Source organism: Calypte anna, chromosome 2 (assembly GCF_003957555.1).
Source record: "Calypte anna isolate BGI_N300 chromosome 2, bCalAnn1_v1.p, whole genome shotgun sequence".
Taxonomy (NCBI): domain Eukaryota; kingdom Metazoa; phylum Chordata; class Aves; order Apodiformes; family Trochilidae; genus Calypte; species Calypte anna.
The window spans coordinates 67,810,381-67,834,616 of NC_044245.1; the positions used below are offsets into that span (position 1 = coordinate 67,810,381).

The 24,236-nt window shown below is 43.9% G+C and overlaps 1 protein-coding gene across 2 annotated transcripts in view; it reads left to right on the top strand.

Moving 5' to 3' along the window:
• Nucleotides 1-23,955, top strand: part of SLC22A23 (solute carrier family 22 member 23) — a 114,068-nt gene extending 90,113 nt beyond the window's left edge. The window contains exons 6-11 of one of the 2 annotated variants that reach the window (XM_030469655.1): nucleotides 923-1,012; nucleotides 6,541-6,643; nucleotides 9,645-9,877; nucleotides 12,084-12,116; nucleotides 13,732-13,855; nucleotides 19,604-23,955. In XM_030469655.1, coding sequence (XP_030325515.1) covers nucleotides 923-1,012; nucleotides 6,541-6,643; nucleotides 9,645-9,877; nucleotides 12,084-12,116; nucleotides 13,732-13,855; nucleotides 19,604-19,961 — 941 coding nt within the window. In that variant the 3' untranslated portion in view covers nucleotides 19,962-23,955. The remainder of the gene's footprint in view (nucleotides 1-922; nucleotides 1,013-6,540; nucleotides 6,644-9,644; nucleotides 9,878-12,083; nucleotides 12,117-13,731; nucleotides 13,856-19,603) is intronic. The other variant, XM_008492583.2, reaches the window with a different exon arrangement.
• The last annotated feature ends 281 nt before the right edge of the window (nucleotides 23,956-24,236 follow it).

The window sequence follows — 24,236 nt, forward strand, 5'->3', positions numbered from 1 at the left end:
GAATGACTCTTTTCTTACTAACTGAGCCTTCTGCAGCCTCTGGCTGGCTGGGCTCCAGCCTGTTACAGTCGTTTTGTGCCCAGCTGGCACACTGGCTCTTTGTCCACCGTGCTACCTTTCCTCCTGGAGGAACTGGCTTTACAGGGCAGGAACTGCATGGGGAGGGCTGGCAGCAAGCCCTGGTCCTGCCCATCCTCTCCTGGCCTACCTGCACTGAGGGGAGAGGATGGATGAGCCTGGGTGCTGATGTGAGGGGTTAGGAAAGGAGACTTCAGAGAGCAGTAAGAGAGGACCAGTGGACAGAGTAGTGTGGAAATAAGAGAGTGAGAAGAGTTGTGGGAGCAAAGAATAAAGAGAGTTGAAGGGGACTCAGAAGGTCAAAGGCAACAATGGACTGGGGAGAATTAATGGCTGTACAGGAAAAGGAGAGCTGGAGCATCGAGACCAAAGGGGCTACAATCATTTGCTTCCTCCTCTACCCAGAGCAAGCTGTTGAGGCAAGGATTCAGGCTCAACACTCCTCTCTTGTGAAATCCACTCCTAAAATGTGTGCTTCACCCCTGCGTACTGCCCAGCTCAGTTGCTCTGCCTGCTGAGGTTTCCTCCACAGCTCTGGCAGTAGGTAGCAGCGATGCATGTGTAGGTATCTGAAACCTCCTTATGGCCCAGATACGGCTTCACATCATGACATTTGAGTTATTCTTTGTGGTTTGGGTTTTTTGTTGTTGTTTGATGTTAGTTTTGGGTTGGGTTTTTTTTTTTCCCAATTGTTGATAATGTTCAAGGAATGTAAACGTTGACAAGTCACGCTCTGGGGAATGCAAGAAGTCATGTTGCCTGGGCAACCCTTGCTCGGCCTCCTGGCATGAAGGCATGATGATAGAGCCTTTAATAACATGATTACAACCTATTTTTTCCACAGGCCATAGGATGGACGAATCAGTTCATAGGACGGACGATGCTGTGGGAATGAAGCTGTTGTCTGTTCCTCATTTGTTGCAGAATTTGGAAGGTGTGTAGTGAATGAGGCAGAGGGTTGCAGAAAGAAAGAGGACAGTCTTGGGGAAATGAAGCTGAATGCCTCCTGAAGAGCTGTGATTATTCCCTGTGTCTGCCAGGGATGTCTTTTTACAATCATGGAAATTTCCCTGGAATCAGGCTCTTCCAGTGCTGTTGCTAATTAAAATTTGTTCAGTGTCTGTCTCTACAGTGAGAGTAGAGAATTACAGTGTCTGTAATTCTGGGGCTTGAGTTGCAGAGCTGAAATATTTACATCAGCATCTACAAGGGGCATTGGTTCATGATTTTTATCATTCTGGACAAAAATCCTATGTATTTTATCTCCCTGCCTGCAAAACAGGAATAATCTTTGTCCTTATTACAAGAAAGTGGTGGGGATGATTTCATTGATATTGATGAAGTATGTGAATATTCTGACAGCACTGTAGGAATGTCTTATGATTTTGTACTCACTGGGAGGTTTGGATAATAAGGCTGAGGGGCATATGTTGACTGGGAAAAGTAGAGACATCATTAATAGCTGCCCATTTGCTGACTGCAGTGAGCATTCTGGGGGGGAAAACTAATGTGTGGTCATCTAATTAAGTGCTGTATCATAATGCATATAAGCCATTGAAGATTGCAATGATAACCTTATGTCTGGCTTTTCCTATCTTTTTTTGAATGTAATTAGAAATGTAGGATTGAAACAAATGATTGCAATCAGTCCTTTGCTACTATAGTCATCAAGTTAAACAGTTACTCTCATTAAATGATCTTTATTTTAAATGCTGTTAGTATTTTTGTCCTGTGCGTTTGTTGGAAGGCCATTCCACACTTCAAATTCGTCTTATACTGGGACACATTTTAGCATTCAATTCAAGTATTTTATGGCTGTCCCGGTTCTTTGTCCTTTTTCCCATCCCAATTGCTCTTCTATGTGACTATTTTTATCTTAAATCTCTTTTTCTCCTTTCTCACGCTATGCAAGCAGACAGCAGCCCCATCACTTTGCTGAGCTGAAGTTCTCCTCTATCTCCTTTCCTTTTATAAATAGGCTTGCAAAGATTTAGTTTCTCAAATATTGATGAGACCAAAATTGTAAAAGAGCACCAGTATTTCATTGCTTGAATTGCAAATATCTCATAGACATGATGAACAGGTGCCTTATAGTCACTTGTGTTCAGGTAGTACATAAACAAGTCCACCACAATATTTGCTAAAAGTTTGCCTTCCAACAGAAGCATTTCCCATTAGTCCCTGAATATCTTACCTTGTATTTTGTATTTTTAATTGCTTTTGTCACACAGGGTCTCAAGCTCACCCAGCTCCCTTTAATGTCCCATTTTTGTGCTGTACTGCTGGCAGTGCCTCACTTTGTGACCAGCAGACTTCATTGGCACATTCCTAAGGTTTGTGCCAAGCTCCCTGGTGAGGTTATTAAACAAGATTTTTTTTTTTTTTTTTTTTTTCCTGAAGACGAGTCACTCTGCCACTAATCTCCTGCCATCATCTTATGATTTCCATTACTCTGTCCCTTATTGCTGTCTGCCCATCATTCAGGTCCTTACCCACCTCATCATTTCTGTATGTGACTTGACAGCCTTCAGTATTCCTTAGGCTTCTTAAAAATACATCGTAGGGGGCTACCAGCCCTCCATGATAAAAATAAATGAGCACGAAAGGAGTTCATGGAGACAGAAATCCTGAAATGTATAAATAACCCTGTGCATGAGAGTAGGCTGCTTCAGCTCTGTGTTTCAGACTGATGTACCTCCTGCTGCAGAGCTGTCGTGCTCCAGGGATTGATTGAGCCTCTGTGCTGGGCTTCCACAGCTCTTTTCATGTTCAAAGTGCTACTGACAGGATCATTTAGCAGCCAGAAAAATCCAGCAGAAGTCCATCTCCACAGGATACTTGTCATTTTGGACATCCTTTTTCAGTGGCTTGATTTGAGCTTTGTCTATTTTGCCTTTGCCAAGCGATGTAGAGATGGGTGGTTTAATTTGAAGACTTTAAAGATCCTTTCTGATTTTGAAAGCTGTGCTCCTGAAATGCAAATGATCCCACGAGAATCAGCAGCTTTGGGAGCAGGAAGCTGATAGGGTTCCCCTCCCCATGAGACTTTTAAAGTCTCCCAATGAATGCTTTAAATTTCCACTGAGATATAAAGAGTTAGCTTGTTGACAGTTTTCCTACAGGGTCCCTGAATAGGAAGCCCAGAGTGTGTGTGGGCTTCAGGGTATGGGAAAGCTCAAAATGGGCCTCTGAGTAAATGGATAAAATTGTTTTTTATTTTCCACGCTCGCCCTTCTGTAAATCAGTTAAAACTTAAATGTTTAATGCAAATTCCTTCTGAACTGGTGACTTCGGAGCAAAATTGAAGAAAGGGTTGGGGATAGGGAGAGTTTTTCTGGTATAATTCCAGTAATTGAGAAAGCAATAGTTTGTTTCTGTGGGATTTTAATGAGCATTGGCTTGACTTCTCTTTTAGGATCTTAGTGTTGACCCATGAAGTCCAGACAGCCTTAGGGCTGCTGCTCTCCCAGTACTTGTCAGAGTCAGTCAGAGAAGATCCTTTCATGCAAAGCAAGCTACTTCTCAAAAACCAAAAAGCAGGCCACTTAAATGAGAGATAGTTCTGCAGGTCATGACTTTTTTGCAAGTCACATAGCTTATTTGTTGCTATATGAATGGTATCTTGATTATTGTTAATGATTGATTTTGTGGTAGGGTTGTTTGTTTTTTTTTTTTTTAATATCTGACTGATATATTTGGAGAGAGTTGTCAGAAAGACATATTGGAGACCTGAGGAGCATCATTCATCTGAAGCAGGTGACGTTAGATTTGGAGTTTTAACACATCATAGAGGCATCAAGGATTAATAATGATAACTGGTAGGGCCAGAAGGCTGTCAGGTGCTGTTTGCATTCTTTGGTGTACAAAGTTTGAGGACAGTTTTGTGAGGGGGGGTTTAAAAGTTTTTTTTTAGTCTTTTGTGACATTTTCATGTAACAATGCAATGTGTCCATGGAGCATAACAGAGAGAGGGAGCAAAGTTCCATTGGAGGGACACTGCTGCACGTAGGGCAGGGGTGAAATCCCCTCTTGTGGGATCCTGGCTGCAGCTGAAGCAGAGGAGGTGTTTGTCAGATCACTTAACCCAGAGTTATCCATTACTTGAGGGTAGAACAGTTCAGTGAAAACCACAAACAGGAATTGGTTCAGAAGGACTAATTGAAAGGTAAAAATGAGGCCTGAGTGCACACGAGAAGGTTGTGTGACAGTAAATAAAGAACACATGGGTTGTAGCAACCCCTAATGTAGGAATAAAGCAGGAGTGGAGAGCAAAATAATGTTTGGCTCTGAAGAGAACTGTAATCAAGTTAAGTGTTGCTTCTCAGCATAAAATTAAATTATGACTCAATAAAGTACATATTGACAGTAAGATCTACTTTCTCTTCCCAAGGAAAAAAGAAAAAATTACTTCAAGAGGAAAAAACCACAATAAAATCAAAGTAATATGGCATCAGAGACTGTCTTCTGTGAACAGAGGAGGAGATACTATTCTTTGACAGGCCAGATCTGGTCATTTTTAGACAGTTTGAGAGTGAACCCTTATATCCAAATGAAATCTCTGCAATGCGTGTTATTTGGATGCCGATTTTCATTGTTTCATTACCAGCTGAAATTACAGTAAACAATCAGCAGCAGCTTTTCAAAACCTTGTGCTGCTTCTAGTACTTGCTTTGACTTATTCATTGCAGAAGGTTTGGCTTGGGCTCAGTTATAGGCTTTATAACTATATTTTATCTAAATGCCTCAGCTGTTCTTACTCATTTTATTTCCACTTACTCCTTTCCAGAATCTTGCATCTTGCTACAAAAATAATTTCGACCTTGTGCTTTGAGATTAGGTACCATCACTTTTTATTGCTTTTTATTTTTCCACATAGCACTGAGCCTGCTGACTTCTCCTGTAGTACAAATATTAATTTGACCAATTTCCTCTTTTGCTCCACCTCTGGTTTTTTGCTTTTGTGAGCTTCATGCTACATAGAAATTAATATTGTCGAGTAGTCAGGAAAGTAGTAAGGCAATATTCTGTTTAAGTACAGTCATTAATGTAAAATACCCTTTGCTACTTTTCTCAGAAGGATTCCTTTAAGTTACTCTAGATAGCAGACCAGCAGTAACTTGTGAGCAATGAATAGCTCAACTATTTGCATATAAATAGTGTTTCTTTGATTTATTTTTATAATACAATTTTCAAATGACATCAGACAAACATGTCACTTTTTTGTTTGTTTGTAAATTTGAGTGATTTACCTACTTTTTTTTTTCCCCCCCATGGCTAGCTTTTATTTTTCCCTGGCTTGCATCTCTTAAATAAATCACTATTTGTTGGAGTGAGGCAGAGGTTGGGTCAGGCTTGTGAGGACGACTGAGGACACCCGGGCTGATTTCACATGCAGGGAGCGAGCGGATGCGTGGTCCAGAACAGGACCACGCTGCCACCTTTGAACACAGTCGGGTCTAGAGAGCAGCAGTCCCACTCTTTGCCCTAAAAAACAGTCCTAGCCTGTGCTCCTGGAGTGCATCGTTTTTGTGATGCTGTTCCCTAGCTACAGCTTCTTCCGTTTTCACCTGGCTTTGTGCCCTTGCAGCTGCCTCCTTGACCCAATAGCTTGGAAACCGTGGGGTTTTTTAGCACGCTTGGATCATATCAGGCTCGAACTTAATGTTATTTGGGAAGTAAGCAGTGCCCTTCGTTTTTGTCCCATGCCGACAAGAATATCAGATGCAGTATTTGTGGGGCTTGTGCCTTACTGCAGCATTGCAAAGAAAAGTTAGCTTGCAGCTGCCCAGCACTTTCAGGACACGGTGAGGCTTTAGTTCTAAAATGCCAAGATATCACAGATGATGATGATGTCTAAGGATTTTTCTCTAGGGAAATGTCTACTGTTTAGGACACCCATTGGAGTGATGTTAAATATTTGAAATCTGGGGGCAGGCAGAGGATGAGCTACCAGTGTGGTAGCTGCTTTTTTCTGAAGCCTGGATTTTAACAAGCTTCCAAAAAAATTGCCTTAAAAATGAGTTTGAGTCCCACTCTTTGGAAGGGCTTTTCAAGTCTGCTTTGCAGAAGGGCAGCAGGTCTTGTAATTGCACAAGCACAGTCCTGCCTGGGGGGTGGATAGAAGTTACAAGTTCTTCAGGAAATGTTATATCGTGCTTGCTAGGAGCAAGCCCTGTGCTGCCCCCATTTTACATGCTCCTTTTAAACTGGGGAAAAGTTTGGGTTGTGAAGGAGCTCCTGGGCAGTTCCTTACTCACAAGAAGGTTAAGGAAAGTCTAGAAGAAAAGGAGGAACCTGAGGTGGGCTTTGGATTGGCTGTTCAGCATTTTTATAGCTCCTGTTAGTGTAATTCATTGTGTCCTGCTCTCCAGAACATCCCTCAGAACATCAGTAGTTCACAAGCAAAGCTTCTCCTTCTCATTCTTCCCAGTGAAATAATAATTTTGATTTGGTTTTTTTCAGAGCTGGAAAAGGAGATAGCCAGGAGACCGAAGAAAGTCTGCATTGTTAAAGTGGTGGGAACAAGGAACCTGTGGAAAAACATCGTAGTATTATGTGTGAACTCGTAAGTCCCATCTCTTTCTGCTTCAATAGCTGTGTGGTTGGTGAACTGGAAGCAGCACTGGAAAAAAATGGGGGGCTCCTGGTGTGTGACCCTACACTAGTGTCTCTGGTAAATAATCCTTGAAAAACATCAGCTGTTCAGGGTATTATTTTTTATGTCAAAAGTGGAGGGAACTCACTGGCTGTTTCAGAGAGCAGAACCATGTATCTTCTCAGGTGCAACACTGCAAGAACCTTGCTACCACCCATAGTTTTGTGTGGCCACGTGCAGACATCTCCTACTGGCATCCTGGGTGGGATTTTTGAAGTCGTTAATGCTGCAGGAGCAAAAATTCAAGTTGGTAACATACGTTTTAGCTGTGTTGCAGAGGAAGATGTTTCTTGCTAGTAAATACAGTTCTGCTCCCTTGTATAACAGCTGCCCTTGAGAGGTCTTCAAAAGCAGGTTACAATGTGCTTTGCCTCTTCCCAATCATGTACAGGGCACAGGGAGACAATGTGCCATCTCATACAGAGCAATGTGTTGCCTGCATCCTAAGGCTCTGGCTTGGACATGGGAAAAACCAGGGGTCTGCCTTAGGGTTTTGCAGGTTAGACTGAGACCTTTCTGGCCAAAGCTGAGCACCTTGTAAAGATGAAATAGATGAGCTGGATATTCAGCCAAATTCAGGGAGATCACTGAGGGTGGATTTTCCAATTTTTCAATCTTATGAAATACCCCCTATAAATCCTTTTGTGATTTTTTTGGTTGTTCTGTTTTTTTATGTGGGTTTTTTTTTCAAACGGGAGGTAGTAGAAGACTGGATTCCACCTATCCTCTGCTCCATGTAAAAGTACATTGCTCTCTTGTGACATTTTCTTCATCAGTTCAGGGCCCTGCTTTGCAGCCTTCACTGCTGGTAACAGGCTCATGGATCAGTCCCAACCCAAAGAGGGAACCAGAGAGGGAAGCCCCTGTGCTTGGCAGAAAGTCACCCAGAAGTTACAGGGACTTCAGGGGTCTGTCTCCAGTGTTACCAGTTGCAGAATCAACTCTGCTTTTATGATTTTTGTGTCTCTCTCCCACCCACTGGTGGGTGACTCCCTCTGTTCTGAAGCAGCATTTTCCTTTTAGGCTGAGCTGGTAGCTTAAATAGCTGGTGTTAACTGTATTTGTGAGAAAACTCTGAAGGGGGAATTCTCCCCTTCTCCCTCACCCTTTTATTTATGCACAGTTGGAAATTCCCTAAACCAGAGCTAGGCAGCCCAAATAATAACTTCTGGCAATAGCACAGGGAGGCTGCTTGCCATCCAAGTAGATCATGAAGCAGATGTGTGTTGGAGGAAATAGCTTTTGTGTTTGTTATCAGGGGGTGGGGGAAAAAAATATTTAATTTTAATTCTGTTATTTCTGTTAGGTGGGGTTGTGCTAAATTTTCGTAGCATGGAACTTGGAGGAGGAACCTTTTGCATGGGATTGTGAGACATCAAAGGGGGATAGATGTATTTAATTTTAAAAGCAGCTATTCTGAACTGCTCAGAAAGTTAAGATAACAGAGTAATTTCTGGGAACGCGGGTTGGAAAACAAAGTGCAAATGATACATTGATTTGTTTTATAAATCATGGCCTAAATAATAACTTCAGTAAGTGTGTTTGCATGCACAGAAGAATGAGAGAGAAGACACACATTAGTTAACTCTGCCCTTTTATTAAATATTGTTTTGCTGATTAAAATTTCACTTACAGTAGGAGTCAGTTATAATCTAGATATCCAAAGCAAATTATGTTCTTGTGTAGCAGCAAGAACTTGTGCTTGGGAAAGTGGTTTGATATTTGGGTATATTTTTGATCTGTAACATTTGATTCAGAAGATCACAAGACAGATTCCCCAGACCCTGAGCTGTCATACACTCAGCAATTGCATATTCCCTCAACTGCTTCTATGTATATAGTAATATCCAGTTTACACTGACAAAGCTTCAAATTCCTGATGTTCAAGATGATAGAATTGCAATATGTAATGTGTCTGCCCTTCATTTTTTGGAGACCTGGATCTGTGCCTGTCACTGTTGTCAGGCACGATTTATCTGTGACATGAGGTTTGTCAGGTCTAATGTCAAGGGCAGGAGGCCCTTCCCAGCAGGGGTATTTGTGCTCTGATGGGGCTGTTGGCAGCATTGACCTCCCCCAGGAACTCCTCTGCAGTTTTGCACCACATCAGGGGGGATGCTTCTGCTTCTCATCTGACTCCTGTACCTCCAGCCCCGCTCTCCTTTTTATTCTCCCTTCATTTTTGTTCTTTTCTATTCTTTTCCCTCATGTTTTGGAGGGAGGCAGGAGGAGGAGACTGGAGAAAGAGGAGTGAAATGGAGTGGCAAGATGTTGAGCGTGAAGAAACCTGTAAAAGAAGGGGAAAATCAGTGCTATGAAGGGTCGTGTAAATGTGTAAATTGAATTAGGGCTGACTGTTTTGTAACTGCAGTACCTGTAGTACAATGTGTGACTTCTAATACTCATTTCTAAGGTATTTTCAGTTGTAACAGGCTAACTTGGGAAGTGAGGAGATGCAGTCTTTAAGTACAACCAAATGCCACAGGCAGGTGGGTCTTCCTGGGAGTGAACTTTATTGTGTGGTGTTTAGCTCTTCAAGCATATGTGCTGCTTCATCTCAGCAGCACTGGCTCTGTGGCTGTCAGCAGATGCACTGGGAACAGGGAGATGTCCTTCTTGAAATAGGCCAGTTCTGAAATACATTGGGAAAACCAGTCACACACTAGGAGCCATTATAAAGTTGCCCAATCCTGAGCAACAAACGAAGCCAGTAGATTGCAAATGTCTGGTTCAGTTGTGGTTTTTCTTTGGTTTCTTTCCATCATTGCTCATTTTGCCTGAATCTCTTTGCACCAGGCATTGTATTCCTGCAGTAAAAGAAATTCTTCCTGCCTTAACGTGTCCTACACTGAATTATGTTGCAGTCCCTTTCCAGCAGTGACCTCCTGCTGCCCTCTCCCCTGTCCCCTAGGCTGACTGGCTACGGCATACACCACTGTTTTGCAAAAAGCATGATGGGGCACGAAGCGAAGATGACGATTACACAGAACTTCTACGCTGACTACTACACCATGGCTGGGATTGCTCTGGCATCCTGCCTGGCCATGTGCCCTGTGGTCGGGTTTCTGGGGAGAAGAGGAGGACTCCTGCTTTTCATGATCCTTACAGCTCTGGCATCGCTCCTGCAGCTGGGCCTTCTCAACTGTGAGTTGCAGGCACCAGGTTTTCGGACCGAAAAAAAATTGACATGCAAATAAGGGGCCAGGAAATATTAGCAATTTTCTTTGCCTTTCTCAGATTTGATGTGCTGTACACCTGCTTAGTTTAAGAAGCTGAGTTCATTTAAAGGATTTCCCAGATATTTGTTGTCTTTGGGTCATTAACAAAAGGCATTGTGTTCTGGATGAGTCCCTGTGGTGAAGCTCCTTGAGCATAGGGGCTGCTTTTAGTACTTTCACTTAGAAATAAAAAACATGTTGAATTTTATTTCAGTGAAATACCTTCTTGGGAAAGAGCTGGGCAGGGGATGGGAGAGGAAAACTTTCCCACTTGAGTCAGCTTATTAAATAGCCTCTAAACAAGCAGGAGTTAATGGAATAGATGTATATATCCTCTGCAGGTATCTTGCTACACGTGAGCAACATACAGGTAGTGTGGAAATATGCATCTGAGAGACCCTACTGTTAACATGGTGTGTGTGCATAGTCCACGTGAATGTATACACCTGATTTCATGAGGTGACAGCTTTTCAAATGGATTGTTCCTGCCAAAAAGCAAGTGTTCCACCTCTTCCTTTGCAGGTGGTGACCTCTGTCTCTCTCACCTTTTTGAGCTGCTTTAGCTAGAAAAATGGCTACAGAAATATTCCCTTTCCTTTTTAAATTTTATTTCCTTAATTTTCTGTTCATTGAGGAAGTTGAACATGTTGGATCAGAGAGGTGTTGAAGCAGAGGGAAGGTGGGGTGTGCTTTACCACTCTTGGAGTTACCAATCGTTAGACCCCTGTGCGATGAAGCCTCAGTGCTGGGAGGGTTCCACTGGTTGTTTCTGTTTGGAATTTCTAAGTTTAGAAATAATTAAAGGATTTCTTGTGAAAGAGTTTTGGGGGTTTTTTGCACTGAGGGTGGAAAGATTTCACATTCCCTCATGCTGAAGGCAGCCCTGAGCCATCAAGCATTGTCCATATTTACAGACTGTGTTTCCTGAAAGTATTTACTAAGTTAGCCTTTAGTGAACATGCTATTTGTGGCACTGTAGGAGGGAAAGAGGGAACCTCTTTCAGGACAAGGAGGAAACTCCAAGGCTGTATGTGCTCTCAGCTTGGCACAGTTGTTTACATTCCCTTCAAGCACATGTTTATCATGTCCAGCTGTCCCAGATGAGAGTGGGAGAAGCCTCTGGCCCCATCTCATCCACATCCCGTTTTTGGATGTGACCATTCACGTGCAGATTGCACACACTGTGTGTGCACAATGTGCCAAAACTCCATGTTCTAATGGTGTTGTCCATTAGAACTAGACTACACTAGATGCATTTAAGTTTTTTTCTTTTAAGTTCACTAGATACTTGTCGAGTTTCTTGAGGTAATAATGCAATTGCTTAATGGACAGAAAAGCTGCCAGAACCATGAAAGATTATGAAATCTGTTTCAGCGTCCTCTGTTTTTTAGCTTAGCATGATTTGGGTGTAATTAGCAAATGAAATCAGAATTTAAGGAAAGGGAGAGAGGGAGAAGGGGTAGTCTCCATCAGCTTCAAATCTACAGCAGACCTTTAGGCTCCCTATATCCAGCCCTTTCCAGACCCCAGGCTGTCACCTGAGATGTCATGGGAGACTGGTGGGAGATCAGCAGCAGAGCTGTGTGCATCTTGTACCTCTGCCCTTCCCCTTGCTGCTCAATACCACCCTCTGATCCTTAGGACACAAAGCAGATGGTGGCTGTGTGACCTGTGGACCACCAGCTCAGGGCTTTGGCAAAGAAATGATCTCCCCCCAGTGCTCTCTATCTTGTTGGCCCTTCCCTCAGGGTTGCAATAGGAGGGCAGTTTCTCTTCTCCCCCTTTGTTAACAACAAAGAGGCCTTTATGTTAATCCCAGTGGTAATTCTGAAGCTCTAAAAAATGATTTATTGATGCATTTATTATCAGTGTCTCATTAGCACGCCGTCCTCCAGCTGAAAGGGGCCTGGAAATGGCACGTCCTGTCTAGTGGCTGTGAGAATATATGCCAGTTATAGCATGGGAAAGGAAAAGTGGTAGGGGGGCATTATATGAGATTTACATTTGTGTTGGTTTTTTGTTTATTTGTGTTGTTTGGGTTTTTTTGTAAACTGTGTATGTAACAAAAATGTGTTCTTGTTTTGTCTCCCTTTCTCTCATATGTTCATCTAACTTCCTCATCTTGGATCCAGTGATTGGAAAATACAGTCAGCTCCCAGACTCAGGTATGGTTTACAGATGTGTCTACATCATGCCAGAAGCCTTTCCCAGGGAGTGGATGGATCCAAAAGGCTAGGGCCAAAGCACCCGGAGCAGAGGTGCCAGTGCAGTGCAAAATCTCATTTCTGCACAGTGCCCAGAGACCCCACCCATAGGAGAGCATCCTCTCCACATAGCCTTACAGGCCCCTGTGTGTCAATAGAGGGTGCAGAGGTCCCCGGAGGTTCATGTTTAGATACAGGTCAATGCTTTCTCAGAAAGTCTCCTTCTCAGAAGCAGCATTGCCAATCTGGACTTTTCCAAAGACCCTTCTTATAAGGGGACTAAGGCACCTTAGAAAATACTTCCTCAGGCACCTTATCCCAGGCTAAAGTACTGTAACAGCAATGCAGTGACAGGCTGCAGGAGAACAAAACCTCTATTTCTGTGTTTGCTTTAAGGGACCTGCCTTGTCTGGCTTTCCCAAGGTCTGTTCTGCTGAGCACTCATAACTCCCTATGGGGTCCATACTGCAGTGTCACCAACTAAGAAAAAGGTGCCAGGTGCCCCAGAGCCCCTCAGTTTGCAAAGCACTGACTTTTAAAGGTCCCTTCTAGCCCAAACCCTTCTATGATTCTAACAAGAACAAAAGCAGGTCTTACTTTTCATTGCATCCAACCTGTAGAGTCTATCTGCTTGGGACTGCATGCTGATAAACCACCCTTTCTTCAGCAGATCTTGGGGCTTCTCTGGAGAAAGGTGGCAGGCACTGGCTGCAGAGCTCCAGTGCTTTCCCCTGTGCTCCTGTCAAGCACAATATGTACCCCATTTAAAACACAATAGTCTCTGCAAACAGCACAGCCTCCTCACTGGCCAGGACAGAGCATGTGAGCTTGTACAAGAATCAGATATCTCTGTCCTACCCACAAAAGGTGGTGAGAGGGGATCAAGTTAGGGATGTATTGTCATAGTGGTCAGGAAACAGTTTCCTTTTCCTTCCTGTGCTTGATAGACATTGCTCACTCTCAGAAACTTTGCTGCCATCCAGCCAGGAAATTATTGAGCAAACAGCCTTGCTAGACATGGTGACTTAGGGACATGCTTCACCATCTTTAGCATCAGCTTGTCTCACCCAGAGCTGTCAGGCAGGGGCTGTCAAGCTGGAGCTTTCAGCAGAGTTTGCAGACTGGTCATGTGCAGGGGCTTAGCATGGAGATGGGAGCACTTCTGTTTCTTTCACCTCTTGTCCTGCAAGCCTCTCTGCAAGCTTTAGCCACCAGGCAGATATTTGGCAACTTGATGAATGCTGCCTGCCTCTGCTTGTCTGTCGAATGTGGGAGGGAAGTGGCTGGTGCCTATAAGGCTGCCCAATGATGTGTTTTTTCTTGGGTTTTACTTTTTTTGTGGTGGCTGGGCATAAATAATCCAGAGATCACTGCCATTTTTAGCACAATATTATGATTTTTTTTCACGTATGTTTGTGTCCTGGGTGCTTGAGTAGTGGATTTTATAAATGCCAGTTTTAAATTACTATTGCAAAAATGACTCAGACTCTTGTCTAGGGAAGATGACTAACATAAACCTGTTTTCTTGGAAGTCTGGCCTCATCCTCACCTTTTACCAACTCTCTTGTCTTGGCAGGTATGAGTGACAGCGTCAAAGACAAATTCTCTACGGCGTTTTCCATCGTGGGAATGTTTTCCTCGCATGCTGTTGGAAGCCTCAGTGTGTTCTTCTGTGCTGAAATCACACCCACGGTGATCAGGTGAGAGGTCGGGGTGCCCTCCCCTTCAAAGGAGGGGACAAAATTATCCTCGTGTAATTGAGAACTGGCCGTGCAACTTCACAGATTGTGTGGGGAGGGAAGTCACACACACACACACACACACACACACACCCCTCCCTAATAATCAAGAGACCTCAAAGCAGTTTTTTCGGCTGCTCTTTGGCTCGATGTCACTGCAGTCTGTCAAGTGCCTGTCTGCAGACCGAGAGGCTTCGTTTCCAATGGCTCCACCTTGTGTCCCGTCCTGGTGGTTACCAGCGGCCCAGGCATGGGATGACTTGGGTTTGCAGTGCTGTGGGGTTTTGGCTGCTTTGCTGAACCAGTTTCTGTGGGTGAACCATCTTATTGCTTCCCTTACTCTGTTGGGTTTGTGCAAACAGCAGCTCAATAGGAAAAGAGAAATTCCACTACTGTGCAGAGGAGGGCATAGGTGCAGGCAATCCCTCCCTCTGCAGGGCAAGTTAATGTGCCAGGCTATGGGGGTGCTTTGGTAGAAAGGAGGCATCACAACGTGCTGGTTTAAAATGCTTTTGGTGTATATAAAAGGTTCTTGAGAGTCTGCAGTCCTGCCTCTCCTACTGCAGCACCAGTGTGTGTGGTCTGCCTTTATTGCAGATAAAGACACCTTTCTCTTTGCACCCAGATCTGTCTTAGCAGAGGCTCAAAGTTTTTCTGAAAAGGAGCACTTTCATCCAAGGGAGTAGGATAGTAAAAATCAGGCAGATGATCTTTGCTGGAGACCTTCCCATAAAACAGCTTTGTATAGTCAGGTTTTTGTATCATTTTATGTACTGCTATTATCCTTCACAGCACAGAGGTTGCACTTGTGTGTTCCAGATTTTTTCAGCAATGCCACATCAATTCAGGAGTCCACTCTGACTCCCTTGAATTTCCCAGGAATGCATGGGTAGGAGAGAGAAGGTAAAGAGAAGAAGATTTTTTCTTTCATTATATGCCTTTTCAACAACTTTACAAAAGTTTTATAGCAAAGTTGTCAGCTGAGTTCCAGTCTCCATGATCTGTGGCCTTTTCTTCCAAGCTTTCTGACTGTGTGAATGTATTTTACAGATAGTGTTATTTTCACAGTGAAAGACAACATGAGTGTTGAGGAGATTATACAACAGCCTGAACACTAACAGCTATTTAATTGTGTACATGTCAGTCAGTTTGGTGCTTTTATGTCTTCCTGTCTCTGTTTGAAAGTCACATAGATAAGGTACTGTCCACATTAACTAGAAAAGAATCTGCCAAGCAGAGTGAGATACACAGTGTGAACTTAGCAAGCTTTTTTTTCCTTAAATCACTTGTTACAAAGAAGGAGACAAAATTCTGTCTGAGAGCCAAAATCATGCTTCCCCTGACCGCTGGGTGAGACCAGGCAAGTGACAGTAGCTCAGGATATGCCTCAGGATCCCCATTTTTGAATAGGGATGATGACACTCTGCAGTGCTTTGCAGTTTTATCACTGTAAGGCTCTTCGTAAGATCTGCTCAGGGCTGTATAATTAGTAGGTAAAGCTCAAGACAGTACATAAACCTGAGTGTGGTTAAGCTGCCTTATGCCTTGCTTTTTGGTAGGATCTGTCTGCTCCCTCATAACCTGTTCCTCAAAATACTGCCTCAGATGCCCTTTAGCATTTCAGACCATCTTAATATGCTTTTGGTTGGTTGGATCTCGAGGAACTCTAAAGAAGAGGGAGGCAGAGTGGACAATGGGGCCACCTTTGCTATTTCCCTAATAAACCTGTAATTCTCCATCCCTGAGGGGATAAAGCAGCACTGCTGTTATCTGGGTAGCAGTGACATGATGGCCAACACATAGCACCCATCCAGCTTTGCTGCTTGTGGTATTGGGATGAACAGTGTGACAACAGCCATCTTCATCTCCAAGTGGTGCTGCTGGCTCTGGAGACGTAAAGGTCCCACAATGTCATGCAACACAGAGAGGTCCTTCATAGCTTTGCATTGCAGCCTGATCTCATGGGGCTAGGTAGGAGGGCTTCACCAGAAAGCTTCTGTCCCTCATACCAGATGCTTCAATTCAGAGCTCCTTCCAAATGCTGAATTCAAGCACTAAGTGGCTCTGATAGTCCATCTCTTACAGTCTTGATGGGAACACCAATGCAGATTGCAGGGCTACTAAATAGGAACAGGATGAGGAAAGTGTGGTCTATCCTCTACCCATCCTCTCCATGCTTGGTTACAAACAAGTGGAAAAGCAACCTGTGTCCTGCTTTTGCCCCCACCCAGACAAAGAAGTAAAGTCTGGACAGCAATGGCCAAATTAGGAGCTTTACCCATCCGTAGCCATCTTCAGGCCAGATTTCTGGTGGGGTGCAGTGCTGTATGCTGGGATCTGAACCAGGCCTGGCTTTTCAAAGGTGGTGCCTTGCCCCTTGAGGCCAAGAGTGTTCTCATGTGTTACTGAAGATCTTACCCAGGACTGAGCCCACAACTGGGTTGCAGGAAAGGCAGGGCTAAAAAATAAAAAAGAGGTTCTCAGGGACTGACATTAAGAAGCAGCTGAGCTGACTGGACAAAGCCCAGAAAAACCTGTTCTGAATTCAGTGTCAGCCTCACTTAGTGCAGGAGGCTGGTGTAGGTGCTTTCCCAAAGACTCCTCCAACTTCAATAGCTCTCTGGCTCTTTTGTACTCTGAGCCATGCTGCATATCAGCCCATTTGCTCAAGATGGACAAATGGCCACCAACAAGAGTAACATTTCTCTGTTCTCCTGAGCAGCATCATGAAGGGCAAATCTCTTAAGTTTAGTGGGGTTCGAGCAAAGATTAACCACGAGGAGGTTTTGCCATTCTCTGAAAACACACTGCAGTAGTGAGCGAGGAAATGCTTCCTCATGATAGGGGAGGCCCTTTCTCAGGACAAAATTTTGGACCAAGGTCCCTTTGCAATTTGCTCACCTCAAGACCATAAGCCTCACACAAACCATCCTGTCTCATTGCTGCTGGGCAAGCAGGGGCCAGAGAAGCATCTCTGATCACCTGTGGAAAACTGCAACAGCAACAACTGATGCAAGGGGAGAAGCTGGGGCTTGCACTCCCTCCTGTGGCTCCAATTGGCACCTTGGAGTGTGTTTCAAATACAGACACCAGTCCCCTGCCATGGAAAAGCCTGGAGTGAGGAGGACCAGTATCCCAAAACACCCTTGATGTTTTTGATTTCCACCTGCTGCCCCACAGCACTTGCAAACCTGTGTGAATTATGAGGGTGCTGCCTCTCTTGCCCTGTACCCATTTTTCAGATGTGCACATAGACAGCAAAAAATTCCAAAAAGTATTTTCAGTTTTCTTTTTTTTTTTTCCCCTATTTCCATTTTTTCAGGATAGTCAAACATTTTTTTTAAAATGTCTTCTATGATGTGTACCAGATGTGTTTTCAAGCCACCCTTCTGCCAGGTTTTGTTGTTTCTCAATAAAGCAGTGCCTGCTCTAATTGCTGACATCATATGGAAAAACTTCCACACACCCCCCAAATCTGAAGCCACTTGACCCCTAATGACAGAGCCGTCTTTGTTGCTGCCTTTTCCTGTTTCCTTTCTGCTTGCTTGATGTCCTTCTACAGCAGGTTTTTAAAACTCACTTCAGGTTCTCCTCAGTGGCTGAGATATGATTTAGCCATAGCAAATGCTGATGCAAATGAGCTTTTGTTGCTCCAGAGCCAACTCAGAGAGTGATTTGCCAGAGGTTCAGGGCTGGTTGTGTCGATTACTCATGTGAGTGTATTAATGAAGTTGCAGGGAGGCCAGTTGCACAATGGCCACATTCAGCTGGGTTTCTAAATTGCTGCTGGAAAGCTGGCAAGCTTTTAATAAGGGCTTTTGCAGCATTTGGGGAAATCACTGTTGTCTGTGAGAGATGCTCTGCAGATCTGGAGACTTTGAATGTGCATCCATGATTTTTTTTATCCAGTCAGTGTCCTGGGAGCATTTTTAGAAAGCTGTGCTTGCTGCCCTTTAGCTGTCAAGAAGTAATAGGAGATTTGGGAAAGGATTTAATGAAGATTTTAACACGGTGGTTAGCTGAGTGCATTTGGCATTTATAGCTTTGTATAGCTGTGATTTCTTGTATGCTCACCACTCAATGAAACTTCCTTTCCCAAGTAGTTGATGTAAAGCAGTTCATTCACCTTCTGCAATTGTCTTCTGTAAAGCTTGATTATTTTTAATAATTACATCTCTGCCACTGGGCCAGGAACAGGCACCTGTCTGATCACCAGAGGGTTAGAGTACATGGCATCTCCCAGGGGAGCCGCAGGATGCGTGCTGCTCGGGCCAGGTTGGTGGGCGAATGGAAAGCAGGGTCCCAGTGATAAAGCTCATGGGGAGCTGCCCTCTGCAGGCAGCAGGGTCTTTGGCAAATCAAAGACAAGCTGCCGCTCACTCTGAGATGTTGCTAAAATGACTGACTTGGGTGTGATGCTCTGCTGGCCAGAGACCTTGGTCATGCCACAGCACAGCCACAGGGAAGGGTCTGCCTTGAAGAATGCCTGCAGTGCCACTTCCATGCGGTGGGGACAGGTACCAGGAGCACAAGCTGTGGCTCAAAACCTGGTGGTCAGGCACGTGTGTCCATGGGTCTGCCAGACACTCATGCTCCACGACCTGAAGACACAACAGTGACCATGACAAGGCAGGAAGGGTTGCTTGCACAGCTGAGCATCAGGAAAGAACCTTGAATTAGGATTGTGCAAGTGACTTCCATGCCTATGGCTGGAGCAGATGAGGTTCTCTTCACAGTTCCTTCTTTTTGTTTTTTTTAAAGCTTTAAAGCTTTTTCACTTTTTTTTGTGTGTGTGCATGAATGTATGATCACGATTCAAAAGCACCTTGCATTTAATAAGTAAGCATTTGCACCATAAAAAATATTTTACAATTTAAGCATTTCACCAGTGATAACCTTTTCATAACCCCTTTCTGTGATACAAGAAAAGCAAAAGAGAGTGAAGTGAGAGGCCTACCTCAGCTTGTACAGTGAGTTAAGAGTTCTGAGAAATAAATCCCAAGCTCCTGTTCTCCTATTCTGACCAGTAGCTATTTTTTCTTTTTTTTTCTTTTTTTTTTTTTCTGAAAATGATGCATGTTATTACAATGTCAGTGTGTTGAGAGGTTCCAGCCGCAGCACACTTTTATGGAGATAATACTTCATCTCTCACTATTTGCTATAATGGATCAAGGCAGTGGTCTGTAAAGTCTCATCTCCTCACTCCTCTGTTGATTGATGCTGGATATTTCACAGGCAGACAAAACTGACTTCCCTACCTAGTGCTTCTTGGTGTGTCTTGTCTAAGCTGGAGAAGGCTGGCACGCTAAGCAAAATCTGTTTTTCACTGGATATGGGAACACTTGGACATGGGAATACTTTGGAGGCTGCCTACACACTGAGATGATAGTGCTGCTTCCATCAGGGCAGTTAACGTGGGTGTGAAAAGGTACTTAAGTGAGTACATATATAGCTTTTTCCCTCACAGAGGGAAGTAGGCAATGATGATCTACAGCAGCAAAGCAGATCCCAAGTAGGGCAGGTGTACAGTATGGAAGGTGAGAGCAAACCTTGGGTGCGAGCCTTGGGGATTTCGGATGCTTGGATGCATGGCAGGCAGGGGGCTAGTCTGGAGGGGCTGTGGGCCCCTCACCCCAGTGCAGATGGGGCTGTGCTGGTAGGAGGAACAAGGGCTGCAGGGCTGGGCTCTCACCTCTGCTGTGTTTTCAGGGGAGGTGGGCTGGGGCTGGTCCTGGCAAGCGCGGGCTTTGGCCGCCTGACCGCCCCCATCATGGAGCTCCACAACCAGAAAGGCTACTTCCTCCACCACGTCATCTTCGCCTGCTGTACCCTCATCTGCATCATCTGCATTCTGCTGCTGCCAGAGAGCAAGAACCAGAACCTGCCCGAGAACATCCCAGATGGGGAACATTACACCCGGCAGCCCCTCCTGCCACACAAGAAGGGGGAGCAGCCTTTGCTCCTAACAAACTCTGAACTCAAGGATTACTCTGGCCTCCACGACTCAGCAGCTGTGAGTGATGGGATCTCAGAGAACACCACTGCCAATGGGATGAAGTCCATGTAACTGGGTGGATTTTTCTTTTTCCTTGGTTTTTTTTGGGTTTTTTTCAGTTGGGTGGTTTGGTTTTTTTTTCTTTCCCCTTCTCCTCTTTCTTTTGTATTTTATTTGATGCTGTTGTGCAGGAGGAGCAGCACTTTGGGCAAAGGTGTTTTGCACAGACTTTACAAACCAGTGATAGAGCTGACACTGACTTGGGGGAATTCAACTCTGCTGCTAAAGCAACTTTTGGCATCTTCAACTGTTGTGCAGATTGCTCTTGAAAACGTTATGGGGGAAAAGACTAAGCTGAGAAAAGACCTGGCTGGAGGCAGCCCTTCAGAACTCTTTTTTTCCTGCCATTAAATATGTATATTTATTTTGATTTATTCTCAAGAAGCACTTTATTTCCTTTTCCTTTCATAGATCACAAAAATGAAGCCATCTTATTATAAGAGGTGCAGCCATTCCAAGAAAGAAACCATGGGGGGGAGGGGGTGTTTTCTGTTCTGTTTTTGTGTTTCTTAAAAGGAAAGAGGGATCCACTGCATAGTTGAAATGACTGAAATTTAGACTTGTGCAACATTCTTCTGCCTGTCTAGAAAGTTCAATTGCCCAGGTTGCCTGCTGTGTTTGTATAGACAAAAAAAAAAAAAAAAAAAAGCAAAACCTGTTGTGACTCAAACTCTGACTGCATTTTAGGCAGCTTATGTTTATTTTTTATGTGCCCTTACAAGTTACTTTCTAAATTAGTAACTTTTTTTTCACCAATGCAGTGAAGAAAATCCTACCCAAACAATTTTCAATGAAACTTAACTTTCTGCATTTTAAGAGTCCATTAATTTATTTTAGACTGTTCTTGCTGGTGTTAAATAGTAATAGAAATGATCTGACGAATAGTGCAAAAGTTAGTTTTGCTGAGAATGGCTTTAATTACCAGGAGGTCCAGAATCTCTGGTCAACTGCTCCAGGAGAAAAGCATAGACCAGCAGGGAAAAAAAGTAAGGAGCATGCCAGGTAAATCCTGGCATTGCCTTACCTGGTTTTGGAAACATGCTTTTTGTCTTCAGTTTAAGTGGACAAAATGCTTAAGTGACTGTTGGAGAGGAATGAATTGATAGCCTATAAATCATGACTTACAGTCTGCTGTTGGGTGTCTTGAGGCTTTTAGAGATGTCTTCTGGGCCTGACCCAAAACCACAATGAACTCACTCAGATTTACCACCATCTTCCCCAACTGTGTTCTTGTACACTTTTCATTTAGGGGGAAAAAAAAAATAAATAAAATTTAAATTGGATTGATCCTAGGCTAAGCAAAGTGAACATCCAGTTTGGCCCCTACTGTGCAGATGGGACTCTGATAGTGGCCACTTGACTTCTCCAGCCCCCAAACCAACTATTTCCTTTGACCATCAGCTTTTGGTTCTCACTTTGTGAATATTGTGAGGATCTAGTTAAATGCAAGGACTTCATAAACAAGGAGCTTCCTTGCATTGTAGGTAAATTCCCTCCTCTCCCTCCCCCTTCTTCTTTCTCTCTCAGGCCATCCATTTGTGATTGCTCAGTAGTGCAGATGTTCAAGCAAACAGAGCAGCAGGATATCGATGTTGTATTGAGTGTCCATATGATTGCCACTTTGTTTGATGTAAATCTTGCGTTCATGCGTACGGGAAGTGCTCATTTGCACTTTCCTCCTCTGCCTTCCCTCCCCCTTCTTCCTTTGCTGTATATACTGTCGATTAACTACTGTACCTAACAATTTCCATCCTCCATTAGGCTGCCAATGTCCTCCTACAGGCCCCAATAAATCAGAACGAGGTGCTTCCCGACAGGCAGTGCAGTAAGTAGCACGGCCTCAGATGCTGATGAGCATGAGGGGACAGGTAGACCTGCAGAAGCAACAGAGATTGTTGTGTTCAAAGTAATGATATTGTTCTAAAGCTGCTAATTTTTGTACAGAGGATGTGGACATTCGAGTTCTTCCTGAGCCTTGTAAGAAACACTGGACCTGTCGATGGTAGTTTTGCCCAAAGTTAGACTACTGGTTTTTTTCACCTTCGCTAGACTTGCTGTGACAGCAAAAGCCTGATATCTTCCTTTCACTCAAGTTTTATTGTTGAGCTTGAGCACAGCTCCTACTCTTTTTGTTCTGCGATGAGACTTCTGCAGTCTGTGACCACCTAAGGAAAAAAAAACCCAGGCCTTCCCCATTCATGCAGTATTCACGTGCCAAATTTGTGCAATAACTTTTGCCTTTGATATGAGATGCTTGTTGCAAGCCGTACACATTGGCCAGGAAGGGAGCCGGGGGGGGAGGTTGGAACCAAAGTGGGTTCACAAGAAAAAAACTGAAGAAGCAAAAAGAAGTCTTAATGGAAAAGGGCCATAAAGTGGAGGAGCAGAGGCTGGTGAAGAGGCAGAGAGCAGCGTCCTGCCACCCATCGTGCCGTGGAGCCAGCAGCTCCTTAGCTCTTGGTCTTTGTGCATGTATGCTGAAGCTACAGTACAGCTCTTGGTAGACCATCCACAAGCCTGTTAAACCAGCTGCTTCCAGCACTGTCAGCAGTCCTGGTGTGCCCACCACTGTTACCCACCCTGCTTGATCGTTTCCTTTTCTGGTGGTTGCTCTCTGATGACAGGCCCAGGGAAGAGAATAGTTGTTTAAACATATCAACGTTTATATAATAAGTAAACTAGGTGACAGGAAAATGTGGCAATGTTGTTTTTTTTTTAAAATTCCTATAAAACTGACTTGATTTGCTGTTTTTTGGGTACTTTGCCTGAAAACAGGTAGCCGGTACTGATCTTCAAAGTGGGGAGCCCCAGCATCTCAAGTTGGTCGGGCCCTCTGCCTCCATCACGACAATAAAGCACAAACTAATTTCCTGCCTTGGCAGCTCCAGTTTTGCATCTTTTTCCTGAGAAGATGAATGATTCCATGACTATTACTTTTTTTCCACCCACTCTCACAGAGTTGGAAAGCTTTTGCCAAGCGTATCTCATGTGGAGGGGCCAGGTACCAGGAGATGCAGCAGGGTAAATGCTTACCAGGGAAATGCTTACCATCCTCTGCCTAGTCACAGGACAGGGATCTCAGTCTGCTGTACCATCAGCTCCTCAGCCACATCTCCTCCTCAGCCCTCACCAGGAAAGGCTTTTTCTCAGATGGCTCTTTCTGGCCACCACAGCAGGGAAAGCGGCCAAAGCTGTCCTGTCCATTTTGGCCTTTTTCTATGAACCTTCAGTAACCTCTAAGCCCATCAGTGGATTTCTCTTTGGGTTAACCATTTAAGGGCTTTCTTCCATCTTTGTAAGTTTAAACAAAAATGTGAAAGTGACATTATGCATGATCTTGGGGTTTTTTTCCCCTCTTTTAAGGCTTTAGTACTGCTTTTATTGCCAGATGCACTGCAAATGGGTAACGACGGTCATTTGTTTGCAAGCATTTTGTGGCAACTCAGAAAGGGATTTGTGAGAGTTACCTTTCAGCTTCCTTAGCCAGGATATTTTTTTTTTTTTTTTTTTAATGGAAGTATTTTAACTATTGCTACTTCCTGGAGCCACACACTAAAGGTCACCAAATTGGAAGCAGAAGTGCCATTAACTGAACTCTGTGAATGTCAAGTCGAGTTGCGCCTGTAGCTGGCACATAAGACAACACTATTAAGCGGGGGTATGATCTCCCCTGCTGTAATTTTTTTTTTTTTTTTAAGAAAAATAGAATTACAAACCTCATTTTAAATGTATTGTGTAAAATGTTCCAGGAAAGGAGTATGGCGTGTTATGTCTAGTGGGTGAGACCTCCCTCCCCATTTCAGTTTCTGATGAAGTTTAAACAAAATCGTGTTACTGTACGTTTTGATCATGAATAGTCTGGTGGTGCTTCCTCATAGCACAAGCTTAAATCAAGTACTGAAAAAAAGTCTTACAAGCTAAATGTCTGCATGATGTTACATCTGTTGTACCTACTGGAAAGAACTTTGTATGTAAATGTACAGAATAAAATGACATTGTCCCATCAGTTTGCTCTCCTTGGGCTGGCTCCTTCATAGTGACTTCTGCAAAAACTTGGCTAATGTGACACCTCTGCAAACAGCTCTGTCCTCCTCTAGAAACAGAATGAGCTAATTTTAAACCAGACTAATTTAATAAACACATTGATTTGCAACTAATTACCTTTTACATTCAGTCACTGCACAGTTGACTTACTTTCCTGGATGGTGTAAATTAGAAAAGAAAATACCCTCCAACAGCTGATATTCTGATCCCGCACTGCAGCCGAGGACTGGCACCTGTTCCCAC